Here is a 12,734-nt window from a genome sequence, read left to right on the forward strand (position 1 = left end):
TCCCAGCCATCTAAAATAGATCCTGCGTAACTTGAAAAATCCCCTTGCCAGTGTCCACTAAAAATACCCATCGTGATCCAGGTCTGGACGGCCCCGCGTTGCTGCTCCATATCATTATGTTGATAAATGCACAGGGCCCAAGCACTGAAGGTGCATAATGTATTTCTTTGAAGCATTCTTCCTATTGTGCGAAAGTCTATGTTAGCCCATTGAACCACATGTTAAAAGGTTATGTTCATCAGATTGTAATTTTAACCTTAATATAAATATAAATTTACATATAAGATAAATATGCTCATACCTTGGGATTATTTTCTTCTAGAGTCACATAGACCAATTTTACACATTTGTATTGGCCATATTTCAAGTGTACCAATTAGATTTTTAAAAATAGTGCCACCTATTGTTCAAAAGTTATTAGAAACTATTGTAAGTAATTCTTCAATAATTCAGCTCATTGATAGCTGCTTTTTTGCTAGCAAAATATGATTTTGACATATTTATACAGTACATCCTCTTTTGACCTCTAGCTGACTGGATGTTACCCCTGACGCGTTATGTCAGCAGTACCTTTAATACTGTACTGAATACAATACAATAAGGGAGGTTGCATACTGCTGCACCATAGGCGTGTTTGCATAACCCTTCCCACCTACTCTTGCACTTCTACATCCACTTTCATCAGTTCACTGTGAGACAGCTGCTTTTTAGAGGCATTTCGTATCGCGTGAAGCTCCACGACATGAAGCGATAAAGTCCCCCTAGATTTTTTTACGCACAAATGTTGTTTTTTGCACCAAGGCAACTAATTGCAATACACAGAGATTTTCTCGCTCTGGCGTGTAACGTGATGCAGTAGTTTCCGTAAATGGTCTTTACTCGATGGCGACAGTTCGGTGATACTGAGCCGCATGAGGTGCAGCCAGTGCTCCTCAGCAGAAACATTTCACTTCACGAGCCACTTGACAGCCATCTATTTGAGTGGTTTTTACTTTTTGTTCAGTGGCGGGACTGTAAAAATCTTATTTCCATGCGTCTGACTTCATTCGCGGATACTGCATTTTCTCCAGAAGAATGACTTCAGTGTGGAAAAGATTACAAAGAGTTGGCAAAAAGGCCACTAAATTTCAGTTCGTGGCTTCGTATCAAGAACTTGTTCTGGAATGTACAAAGAAATGGTAAGTTATGATTTCTTTTCCGTTATAGCGCGTGTGCTTCCTAAATACGCAGTGCTGAAGGGCGGTTCTTCTGACTGAAACAGCACCGTGCGCGCACTCACTGGATCTTCTTTTATTTTTGCGCTGTTATTGTAAATGATTGTGAATAGAACAATTAACACAGCAGTCGATTTTAGAAATGTATTGGAGAACGTTGACAGTCACACACCTCCACTTCCGCCTCCATCACTCGTGCTGTCAACACTGAAGATATTATGAATATCCATCATGCTCACCTAAGCAGAAGAAAGTGCTGATGCTTCTTTTGAGTTTTATTTAGCTGACTCCTATAAACTGTTTATTGTGTTGCCAGCATCTATAGCCTATATTGTTTCAGTGTTTTAAACTGAGTGGTGTTGCTTTTTTCTTTTCTGTTTAGGTGTTGTCATTGTTCGGTTTTATTATGAAAAGCTTTAAAGAGCATTGCTCTTGACTTCATCCTTATATGGCCAAGAACATAAAATACTTCGTAAACTACTTTATTACTGTTTTTACAACACATTACAACTCAAATTATATGTTTTTATGCAATATGTTGCATTTATTTCAATTTCATACCTACCCCCCAAAAAAGTTTGTATTTTCCTTGTAAACACAATGTTGAGGTGAGAGAATTCAATAATTGAATTATTTTTTGCTGTCTCTGTCCTGCTTTGATCAAGAAACAGCTGTTGACAGACAGGGAGTGTTTCTGTCCTCACATTCATCAGTGACACGTGTATTATATATCTGTCCTTATCTATGATCAAAGATAGCATGATCAGAAGGAATTCAGTCTGATTGGATTTGAGAAAAATGTTTTCAATCACAAGTACACAGCAAACACAAAAAGGTGTGTCTTTAAATAAGATCCAACAAATCAAACCACTTTATCATTACTAAACCATATACACGTGTGTAAGAGTAAGTGGAAATCTTGGGTGCATCGTCCACCAACATTGGAGTTATGTAGTGACAGTATAAGACAATATAAAGATGCAGAATACCCAGTGTGCACAGTATACACACAATATACATACACAATATACACAATAATATACATATTTCACAGTGCACAAGAGCGCTTCCATTTTAGTCAGTTTTGTGTTTTAATCGGTGATATTGACTATTAGCAATATTCTCTGAACAAGTCATGGCCTGGCCAATGAAGCAACCCTCCGTTATGCAATGGCTTGTCATCTGCCTGTAGGAGAAAATGAAACACTCATTGTAATTTCTGCCTATTACTGAGATTTATCTCCATCATACATAGCCTGAATCATTTACTGGTGATGTAAATTATCTCTATTTGAGCGATTCTAAATTTATGTATTATTTATTATTTTTTATTTAATAATAATTCATATTTAACCTTTCAACATTGTTATTGGAAAGGAAGGTTGGGTTAATAGTAAACCTGAGCAGTCGTAAATGTTGTTATCACCTAATGAGCTTTCAGCTGATGTGGAAAAAAGTCGGATTCTTTTGCAACAATATGAGGAAATCTTTTTCACAACTTCACGGTTTCTTTTGCTGACCTAAACATGTGTCTTTTTGAAAGCAATAGAGCAGTTAGAGTGTTTCTAAAGGGGAAAGGAATGAAAGAATGTGCATTTCTATAAACGCGTGTGATCTTGTGCAGTTCAAGAGATGATTTACTGTATAGCTGTGATTTTCAAATACTGCCAGTGGGTCAAAGTCTGTTGAAGTTACGCCACAGCTGAGGAGGGTGTGAGCTGGAGATATTAGACAGCAGTGGTTGCACTTCTGATGGCGTAGTATAACTTGAACGTGTGTGAGCACGTGTGTTTATCTGTGACATTTAGTTCACGTCAAAGTGACAGGAAAAAAGAAGGACTGCATTTCAAAACGAAAATGACAGAAAATTGACTTATTTTTCCAACCAGGCTGGCAGTCTATTTTTACGTCCATCTGCGCTCTACCCACAGCCCTCTCTTCTCCTCCTAATTTATCCTTTTAGACTGTTCTGCCCTGTTACTATTACTAGCTGTAACCTGAGTAAGAGCTGGGTCTTGCTTCTCTTTGTGTAGCGGTTCATGCTGCTACTTACACACCTATTAAGTTTACCTTTGCAAATATCAGTGTGAACATCACTGGAGGACTATGACATTTACATCTGGGTCACGTTCATTAAGAATCGTTTTGGTGTGTTTAAAGTAGTGCTGGGCGGTATACCGGTTCATACCGAATACCGGTGTTTATTTTTGTTATGATATGAATTTTTAAAATACCGCAATACCGGTGTATGTCGCTTAAACAACGTTCGGAACACGACACTGTTTGAAAGGGGTCCCTTTTCACTGTTGCACTGTGGTGAGGGAAAGGGATGCTATTTATTGTTCCCTGTTAAACCTGTTTGACCTTCTTCTGTGGAACGAAAAAGTAGAATTTTTTCATATACTGGCCATGAGTTTCCATGCAATTAGAACAAACAGGGACTTCAAAAAGCAAGCAAAAGCACCATAAAAGTATCATAAAAGTGGTTAGTGTGACTCATATGCTATATTTCAAATGTTCTGAAGCTATGAAGTAGCTTTGTGTGATGAAACATAGATAGTTTAGTTTTTCATGCAGAAAGTCTTTGGGTTTAAAACATCATGAGAGTAAATACACCACCGTTCAAAAGTCGGTACGTTTTTTTTTTTTTTTTAAGAAATGGATACTTTGAATACATTGAACTGCTCAAAAGTGACACTAAAGACATTTATAATGTTACAAAAGATTTCTTTTTCAAATAAATGCTGTTCTTTTGAACTCCTGAATTAATTATCACGGTTTCCGCAAAAATATTAAGCCGTTTTCATCTGTGAATATAGTAAGAAATGTTTCCTAAGCATCAAATCAGCATATTAGAATGATTTCTGAAGGATCATGTGACACTGAAGACTGGAGTAATGGCTGCTGAAAAAAAATCAGCTTTGCCACCACAGGAATAAATTACATTTTAAAATATATTAAAATAGAAAACAGTTATTTTAAATTGTAATATTTCGCAGTATTACTATTTTACTGTATTTTATAATGCAGCTTTGTTGACCATAAAGAGACTTCTTTCAAAAACTTTAAAAAACCTTACCAACCCCAAACTTTTGAACTGTATCTATAATGGCAAAAAATTTTTTTTGTTCCCTTCAGTGTTTTTGTATGCTTAATGACAGCTTTTATATCACAAAATATAAGCCGCCATTATTAAATGTGAACAGCTGTTTGTAAACACAGTGAGACTTAGTGGTTTGGAGATTACAGGCCAACACCCCTTGTGCTGTGAGCCAAATTCAGCTTGGTCATGTGACCCTGCCGAGTTTCCTCCAATTCTTAATGCATCAAGCATGACACTGACTGAAAGCTCAGAGGTGTACAATGGGCTCACATCTGAACAATTCACTATCAAAGGGCAAGTTTATTTTGTAAGCAAAAGCATACATGTACAGTGCAACCTTGGAAAAGGTGATTTTCATTTATTTGTTTTAAAGCTGCACATTGATTTGCATTTTTGCTGGCAATACCGGCAATCCAAAATAATGTTCTGGATATGGTGCTGTGCCCTCAATAAAGAGACTTAAACAAGAGAGGAACTCTTTAACGTGCATGCAACGTTTTTGCATTTTTAAATGGTAGCATAGATAACAATGCAGGGCAGTAAAAGTAATTGATTCAACATGTTCCAGCAGACACCAAATTACGACTTGGTTATTTGGCAAGACAAAAAGTTTCATGCCTCAATCGATTATTTGTTCATGTGTACTTGTTTGTGAACAAAAAGTTTCTCAGGTTTGGATTTATCTTGTATGCAAGGCCTTGCATCATGTTCTCTTGTTTTTGTGTGGGGTTTGAAACAGTTGGCAGCATTTATTGATTCCTTTCTGCCTTGGGGTAACACTGGGAGACAAGATCACAAGATCTGTTACACTGCCTGTAGCTTTTTGTAGACACACACTCGCCAGGAATGCCACAGTGGCTTTCTCAAGATCATATTGTATAGCCTTTATATTTAGCCTATATCCATATTTTAAGCACACATGGAAAGTATTAGAGTCATCGTAGAGGTCTTCATCAATAGTAATTAAAGGACCAGTCCTATAATTGAACTTGTAAGCTCCCACTCAGATCTCTTTTTTTAAAATTATTTTATAGGCAACCAGACAAACTGAGAGTCGTGTGGACACGGAGAAACAGGCGCATTTGCTCAAAGGTACAGAGATAAACAAGCTTTAATTGTCAATAAATATATAGATAAAATATTTTAGCTAATATTATTATGTTAATTAATGTTTTTATTGACCCATATTAAATAAAAAATGTAATAGTTTTTTACTATTTTATGTACTGTACATCTGGATTCAGATTATTTGCGAAAGCTAGTGTAATTTAGTTTATGACTATGTCCGGGAATCCAGAATTTCAAGATGATTTTCTTCCCAAGTTTTCAGTCCGAACAGTGTACTGACATTTTAAATGATCATGTATAACAATGTGTTATTTACAAGTGCTTACAATGATTACAACTGCTGTTATAATAATGTGGATTATTATGACTGACATCATCTTTTATTTTCTCATCAGCTTCATGCATGGCAGCCAGGCATCAAAAACCCCTACAGGGGAATGGTGGTATGGCCCGTACCTGAGAACGTGGATATTACTGTCACACTCTACAGGGTAGGACACCTATCACTAGGCCTGTCGCAATAATCTGACTGCTAAGTAGTGATTGTGTTTTTCAGCAATGGTGTGCACCCTTAATTTACAGAGAAAAGAAGGTCCGGGAAAAATCTGTAGATGGAAAAATCTCCATACAAGTTCTTTGTGCATTTTTCTTTTTTTCTACTTGTTACTTTGCACTTTTTGTTAGAAAATGTTTATTTACTATTTATTCAGGTTTTTTAAGGTATCTAATATTTTGATACTTAATTTCCACGATCTAAATATTCTTAAAATTAAAAGTTTGTTGTCATTTGGAAGCGTGTTGGCCTTCTTGCATTATTATGCTTTTATATTATGATTATATATTCAGTGGCATAAAATGGTCTTTAAAATGACAATAATCGCAATTATTTCTGGGGCAATATATCGCACAACAAAAAGTTGTTATCGTGACAGGCCTACCTATCACAGCTTATTATTAGCTATAATATATATTATTATATTACATTAACTAATAATATATGCAACATGCGGCTTGTTAAAGATACTGATAGATGCTGAACTATAATTTGGGTCAGTAAATTTGTTGAACTTTTTAAATATGGTTTTGTTTGACAGGACCCACATGCGGATGAGTTTGAAGACAAAGAGTGGACATTTTTCATTGAGAATGTGAGTTTATTAAAATCAAGGTGAACTTTCTTTGAAGGTTTATTACATTTATTTTATATTAATTATATATATATATATATACATCTTTCCCAAAAAGACTCATGGCTGTATTAGATCAAAAGGGTGCTTCTACTCTAAATACTGAGCATGTGATATTTCAGTTTTTTTTTTTTAATAAATCTGCAAAAATGTCAACAATTCTGTGTTTTTCTGTCAATATGGGGTGCTGTGTGTACATTAATGAGTAAAAAAAATTAACTTAAATGATTTTAGCAAATGGCTGCAATATAACAAAGAGGGAAAAATTTAAGGGGGTCTGAATACTTTCCGTACCCACTGTATATATATATACATACAGTATATTTATATATTATTTATGTAAAACAATTATTTAAATTATAAAAAAAATTTATTGTCTACATGAACATATACTGTAGGAAATGCAAAAATGAAAAAAAAAAAATGTCTTAAAAGAAAATAATAAAGATTAGTTAAAAGAAACTGTATTAACCTTCTCTGATGTTCTACAGGAGACAGCGAAGGGCAGTCGGAAAGTTCTGGCGTCTGTGGACTTGAACATGAAGAAGTTTGCCAGTGCCACACACTCACAGACGGACCTGATGCTCAAAATGAAGCCTCTGTCGGTTAAGGTGGTGGAGGCCACGCTGAAGCTCTCCTTATCCTGTGTGTTCCTCAAGGAGGGGAAAGCTACGTGAGTTCTCTCAGTTGATCTCATCCATATGGAGTTCTTGCTCAGGAAGTTATAACACTTTTCATGTGGTGTTCAATTATCTAGATTTAATCATTTGGGAATGTGACCACAGCAAGTCTTATTTTGTGACTGCACCAAAACTTGATTTCAGTTACAGATATTTGGAGTGCATTTTGAATCTAAAAAGAGAAGTGGCTGCCTGCCCGGTCAGGGGATTTGCTGTTCAACACTGGGGAGGGTTTCTTCCCTGACATGTGCAGGTCAAGAAGCGGAGCAGAATTTTCCAAAACAATACAGCGAACTCTCAAATCACAGCCTGAACATCTAAAGTAATGCCATTTGAGCTTTGAGCATCATTGTAGAGATGCTACATTAAGTAGTGCAAGAGAATTTTGTGCCTAATTTCCATTAGAACATCTATCAAATAACCTGTTCCTGAGCCTCTAAAAACTATACATTAATTGATTTCATTAAAACAAACAGCTCATAATGCTTGATATAATAACACATCCAGAAATAGACATAGAGGCTTAAAGGCACAATATGTAATTTTTTGTCACTAGTGGGCGCGTATTCAAAATAAACAAAGAGACAAAGGCGTAGTTTGATGACGCTGTGACTGAGTGTGGAATCATGGGAGTTGTCGTCTTCATCCCCACAGCCGATGCAATTCGACGTGACTCGGGCAGAAATCATGTTCATGGATGAGCTAATGATTTATTAATGTCGTAGAATGAAGCAGGGTGAGGCTGAAAGCAGTCGAAGCGAAACGAGGCCGCTGAACGAGCGTGACACACGGCTCGAAAGCAGCGGAGCTTTTAGTATGCCACAGTCGACCGCTTCTGCTCCTTCCGGTCGTGCGCTGTTTTATCATACTTGATACATTTTGAAAGTTCTGTTATAATGCTACTCTGTGCGGTCGTCACCGGTCTATTAAAACGCACAACATATTAAAGCGTCTTTGGTGTTTCCATGTTTTCGGAAATTGAGGGGTTATGTCGTCATTGGCAGGCGACACAATGACACTATGGACACGCTCCGTGTCACTAGTTAAAATTGCTTATTTCTCTGGATTTAAACATTCTTCGAAACATTTGGGATAATGTAAGTACACAAGTCAGCAAAATATATAACACTGTTCTAGTGGTTTTTGGATATTTTAATAAAAAAATCTTACATATTGTGCCTTTAAATAGAGATAGAGGCTTAAAGTAGTCTCACTCTGCAAGACATAAAAATGGAAAGCATATCACAATCTGGAAAGCTCTTAAATGGCTGGTTGACTTTATGTATTTTCTGGGAAATGAGACACATACAGTACACACACAGTAAGGTTTTCACATTTTCAATGAAGCCCTTTACCTGTACCTCTTGACAAATTCTTTGAATTTTTCTTCTGTAGGGATGAGGACATGCAGAGTCTCGCCAGTCTGATGAGTGTAAAGCCAACGGACATTGGGAACCTAGATGACTTTAATGAGAGTGATGAAGAAGAGGATAAAAGATCTAGTACCGGTGTTAATCTCAGTACTGCAGTTCCAGGTATTAAAAAAAAACAATGAACACATGTTATTCACCAGAAAATCTAGGATTCAACATCTAATTTATACTTGGAAATAAGCAAAGTTTTAGGATTCTGAAAAATCCAAAACATGTCAAATGAAGAATAATTATTTTAGATTCTGCACTATTATCATGCTGATCATTTGTAATGAATACTTGAAGTGTTAAAAATTGTAAAGCATTATACAAAAGCTAAATATTGTAGATGCATTTTCAGCAGTGGTCTCAGGCTTTATGAGCTCACTGTATAGATAAAACACTTTCAAAATCATGTCATGTATTCTTTAGCTTACATCTTTATTCCTCTGTCCACTTACACAGGACTTGAATTAATCATTAATGATGCATGTTTATTTTCCTTACTATAATAACCCTTACTTCCTCACATGCTAGAACTTCCCCTTTTCTCTTTCTTTCACTGTCAGCACCCCACCTTCCTCTTCACTCCCAAGAAAAGAGACCTGCATCTCTTAAGAGCCCTTCAGCAATAGGTAACAGCAACCTTTACATGTGTTCTTTGCATATTCCTTCCTTCATGTCACCAATCATTTTAATATCCTTTTCTCTTGAAATTCAACTTATAAGTTCTTATGAAACCACATCCAATTAATTATTTCCATTAAATGAAATATTACTAAAATGTTTCATGAATTTTCACTGATATGGTTTTCTTGCGTATGATTATCACAATCAGTCTTTGTCCTGCATCGCTTTGGCTTGCATTTTTTCATGAATTTCATTAAACCTTTTAATTATCTAAATTAAAAACCTTCATTAATTATTTATTAATTGAAAGGGAGTAGCTCACCCCTCCAAAAAATTTTATTGTCACAACCCACTGTTTAGTTTAGTTTTTTTCCTGGAACACAGAAGAAATTTTGAAACATTTTCATGCAACTTTTCTTAACAAAAGTTCATAATGGACATCGGGATAAAAAAAGTTAATTTCTGACAACAATTCAGTTACGATTCTTTACCTCATTATTGAGATGCACTGTGAAATTGGGTCACAATTCAATTTAATTTGATTATTTTAGAATTATGCATATTTATTTGCAGAAATATGACAAATTACATAAATGTAACTGGAAAGACAATTTGCATTACTTCAATATTGACAAAATAATACGTCAGGCTTTACATTCACAAAACTAAAGTTTGGATAAGTAATTAATATACACTACCAGGTCAGTAAGATTTCTTTTTTTTTCATAGAAATTAATAATTTTATTCAACAAGGAAGCATTCAGTTCTATTCATCAAAGAATTTGAACAAATATATCACAGTTTCCAAAATATTAAACCGTTACAGCACAACAGTTTTCAACATTCTCCTTTAGTGTTACACATAAAAATAACAGCATAGATGTTTGGAATGACATGAGGGTGAGAAAATAATGATAGAATATTCTTTTTTTGGGTGAATTAATCCTTAAAATGTATTTTATTAAGTTACATCATCATCCTTCATAATAAATTCCTGAACGTTCTCTCTCTCTTACCTCTGTCTTTCTCTTTTGCCTCATCCCTTTCCTTCAAACCTGATCTTTCACTTTCTTTTTCACTCTTTCGCTGTCCTTCTCCCTCCATTTTTCATCTTAACCTCAGTCAGTGGTAAAGAGAGGCCTACTGGTGGTGTCCTCTCACGCCCAGTGTCTGGCAGTGTTCATAACCCTGACCTGACATCACGTCCACCTTTACCCACCCCACCCAGTCCAACCCCTCGCACCATGCCCTCACCCGCCCGCTCCAGACCACCACGTCCACCACCCATTGCCCAGCCACAGGCCCCACCTGACTCCCACACAGAGCAAAATACTTCTGGTTTGCTCCCTCCAGCATTGCCCAAAATCTTCCAGCCATCTCCTGGCTCAGGTACCACAGCTAGAAGTCATCAAGTCTTTGGTAGTACCATTGGTAGCTAGTTGGCATTCCTACTTGACTACAATTATTTATATGAACAGTTATGCTGCTTCTGTGGCTACAGTGTGCACAGCCTTCAGTTAGGGGTTTAAGTTCCTCTTTTGTGATAAAACCATTAAAATGTTTAAGGTCCCTTCTTCAGTGTTGTTTTTTTTTTGAAAGAAATGAATCCTTTTATTCAGCAAGGATGCATTCAATTGATCAAAGTGATAGTAAAGACATTTATAATGTTGCAAAATATTTCTATTCAAATAAATGCAAATAATGTAGTTACCGGCGTTAGTCTGATTTTATCTGTATTTTTATCTCGCCACCCATAAAATTCCTACCTGAATGACCTACTGTTTTTTGACAAACGCCAGGGTCATGTGGTATAACTTCATTCCCTTTTGAGTCATCACCTCTGAGTTTACATGGAGGAATTAACCTAAATGTTGTTTTGAAATTCTCTTTGATTGAGTATGTGGCATTAAAGAAATTGTTTCAGAAAACTGAGAACTGAAAATCACTATGGCCATATACACATTGCAAAGTTTTAAGAGTTACAACCACATTTAAACCGAACAAAGAACAGCGGCAGTCATATTTAGCTGCGGGTGTGAATTCATTGTCATCATGGATGTGTTTTATCAAAGAAGGCCCATGCAAATATTGTTTTACAAGCGTCACCCAGAGAAACAGTTACCATTCTAAAGGTGCTTATGCATCTGTGTTTTTCTTAACAAAGCCTGGACTTCTAGTATAGTTTCTCTGTCTGTTTTTCCCTCTGTGATTGTGTCCAGCTCCTGTGTCCTTTCAAAGAAGACTGTCGGGCTCTGAGGCCCCTCTGGAGGGTCCCGTGACCTCCGACTATCCTCTGCTCAAACTCCCTCGGGCTTCTCCTTCTGATCCCTTCCTCTCTCACTCTCCTTCTCCTCCCACTATGCTCCTGAAAGGTACAGACTCATGATTCCTAAACATTTACAGATTACATGCAATTCAACCTCAAAGTATGTTTACTGTAATTCTAATAGTATATGTTAGCCTGATTTGACTCTTTAAGACTGCTTTTGGAGAAGTCAGATTCATTTCCTCTTAACCACTGCCTCTCTTGTTCTCACTTTTCCCGCATCTCTGACTAATCTTCTTCTTTCACGTGGTCTGTGTCCTTTTTGTGTCATCGCACTTCTGTCTCAGATTCTTTCGGAGCCACTCGCACCAATGTTTTTAAGCCCAAGATTGTCCCCGGTGCTCGCCCTGTATCCCCCACTCCTGTCCCTCTCCTCGAGGCCAAAACTTCTTCCCTCTCTCTCTCTGACACATTTAAGCATCCATCTGCTGGCACTGTGCCAGGTATTGAGAAATCCTCCAGACTGCACATAAACAGCAGAAGCAGCAATACTAAAGTACAGTTAACAAATGCACTTAAGATATTAATAAAATATCTTGAACATAATTTGTTCAAATTTAAATTACATTTTAAATTTAATATTACTAAAATAAATGTAATATATTTAATCCCGCTTTCTAAAGACTGGTCAGAAATCATAAAAATTCCAATTAATTTATCAACAGCATTATTTTTTAACAATAAGAAAAAACAATCTGCATATGTTTAAAAAAAAAAAAAAAGAATTTTAAATAACATTTAAACAATTTGCTTTAGTGCAATACCAATATAAAAGACAATTCTTTTAAAATTATCTTTTAAAAATTGTGTCTGGTTAATATCATGTAATATCATATACTAATATTTTCCTCAAATAGCAATCTCAAATACAGCTGCCTTTATATTTTAAGAAGGGTCCCTCGCAAGGGGATCATCATATTCGGTTGTCTTTGAAAATGTTGGAAAGCCCCTGCTCTGATGTTTATATCAATATTTGCTTCAAAATTTAAAAACGTCACTATATATCTACAGTATATGAGCCTCTTTACTTCATCAAGTAATGCCTGTTACTTTATCTCAAATTCTAAAACTTCCTTTATTTATATATATATATATATATATATATATATATATA

At 36.0% G+C, this 12,734-nt stretch overlaps 1 protein-coding gene across 1 annotated transcript in view; it reads left to right on the forward strand.

Moving 5' to 3' along the window:
- Positions 1-667: 667 nt before the first annotated feature.
- LOC107718753 (uncharacterized) overlaps positions 668-12,734 on the forward strand; it is a 26,646-nt gene continuing 14,579 nt past the window's right edge. Inside the window, exons 1-10 of the mRNA XM_016525978.1 lie at positions 668-1,178; positions 5,352-5,409; positions 5,781-5,876; positions 6,480-6,533; positions 7,064-7,245; positions 8,648-8,787; positions 9,234-9,299; positions 10,417-10,683; positions 11,514-11,666; positions 11,908-12,063. Coding sequence (XP_016381464.1) covers positions 1,075-1,178; positions 5,352-5,409; positions 5,781-5,876; positions 6,480-6,533; positions 7,064-7,245; positions 8,648-8,787; positions 9,234-9,299; positions 10,417-10,683; positions 11,514-11,666; positions 11,908-12,063 — 1,276 coding nt within the window. The 5' untranslated portion in view covers positions 668-1,074. The remainder of the gene's footprint in view (positions 1,179-5,351; positions 5,410-5,780; positions 5,877-6,479; positions 6,534-7,063; positions 7,246-8,647; positions 8,788-9,233; positions 9,300-10,416; positions 10,684-11,513; positions 11,667-11,907; positions 12,064-12,734) is intronic.

The sequence above is a fragment of the Sinocyclocheilus rhinocerous genome, unplaced genomic scaffold, assembly GCF_001515625.1.
Source record: "Sinocyclocheilus rhinocerous isolate Xijiao unplaced genomic scaffold, SAMN03320098_v1.1 scaffold1655, whole genome shotgun sequence".
Taxonomy (NCBI): domain Eukaryota; kingdom Metazoa; phylum Chordata; class Actinopteri; order Cypriniformes; family Cyprinidae; genus Sinocyclocheilus; species Sinocyclocheilus rhinocerous.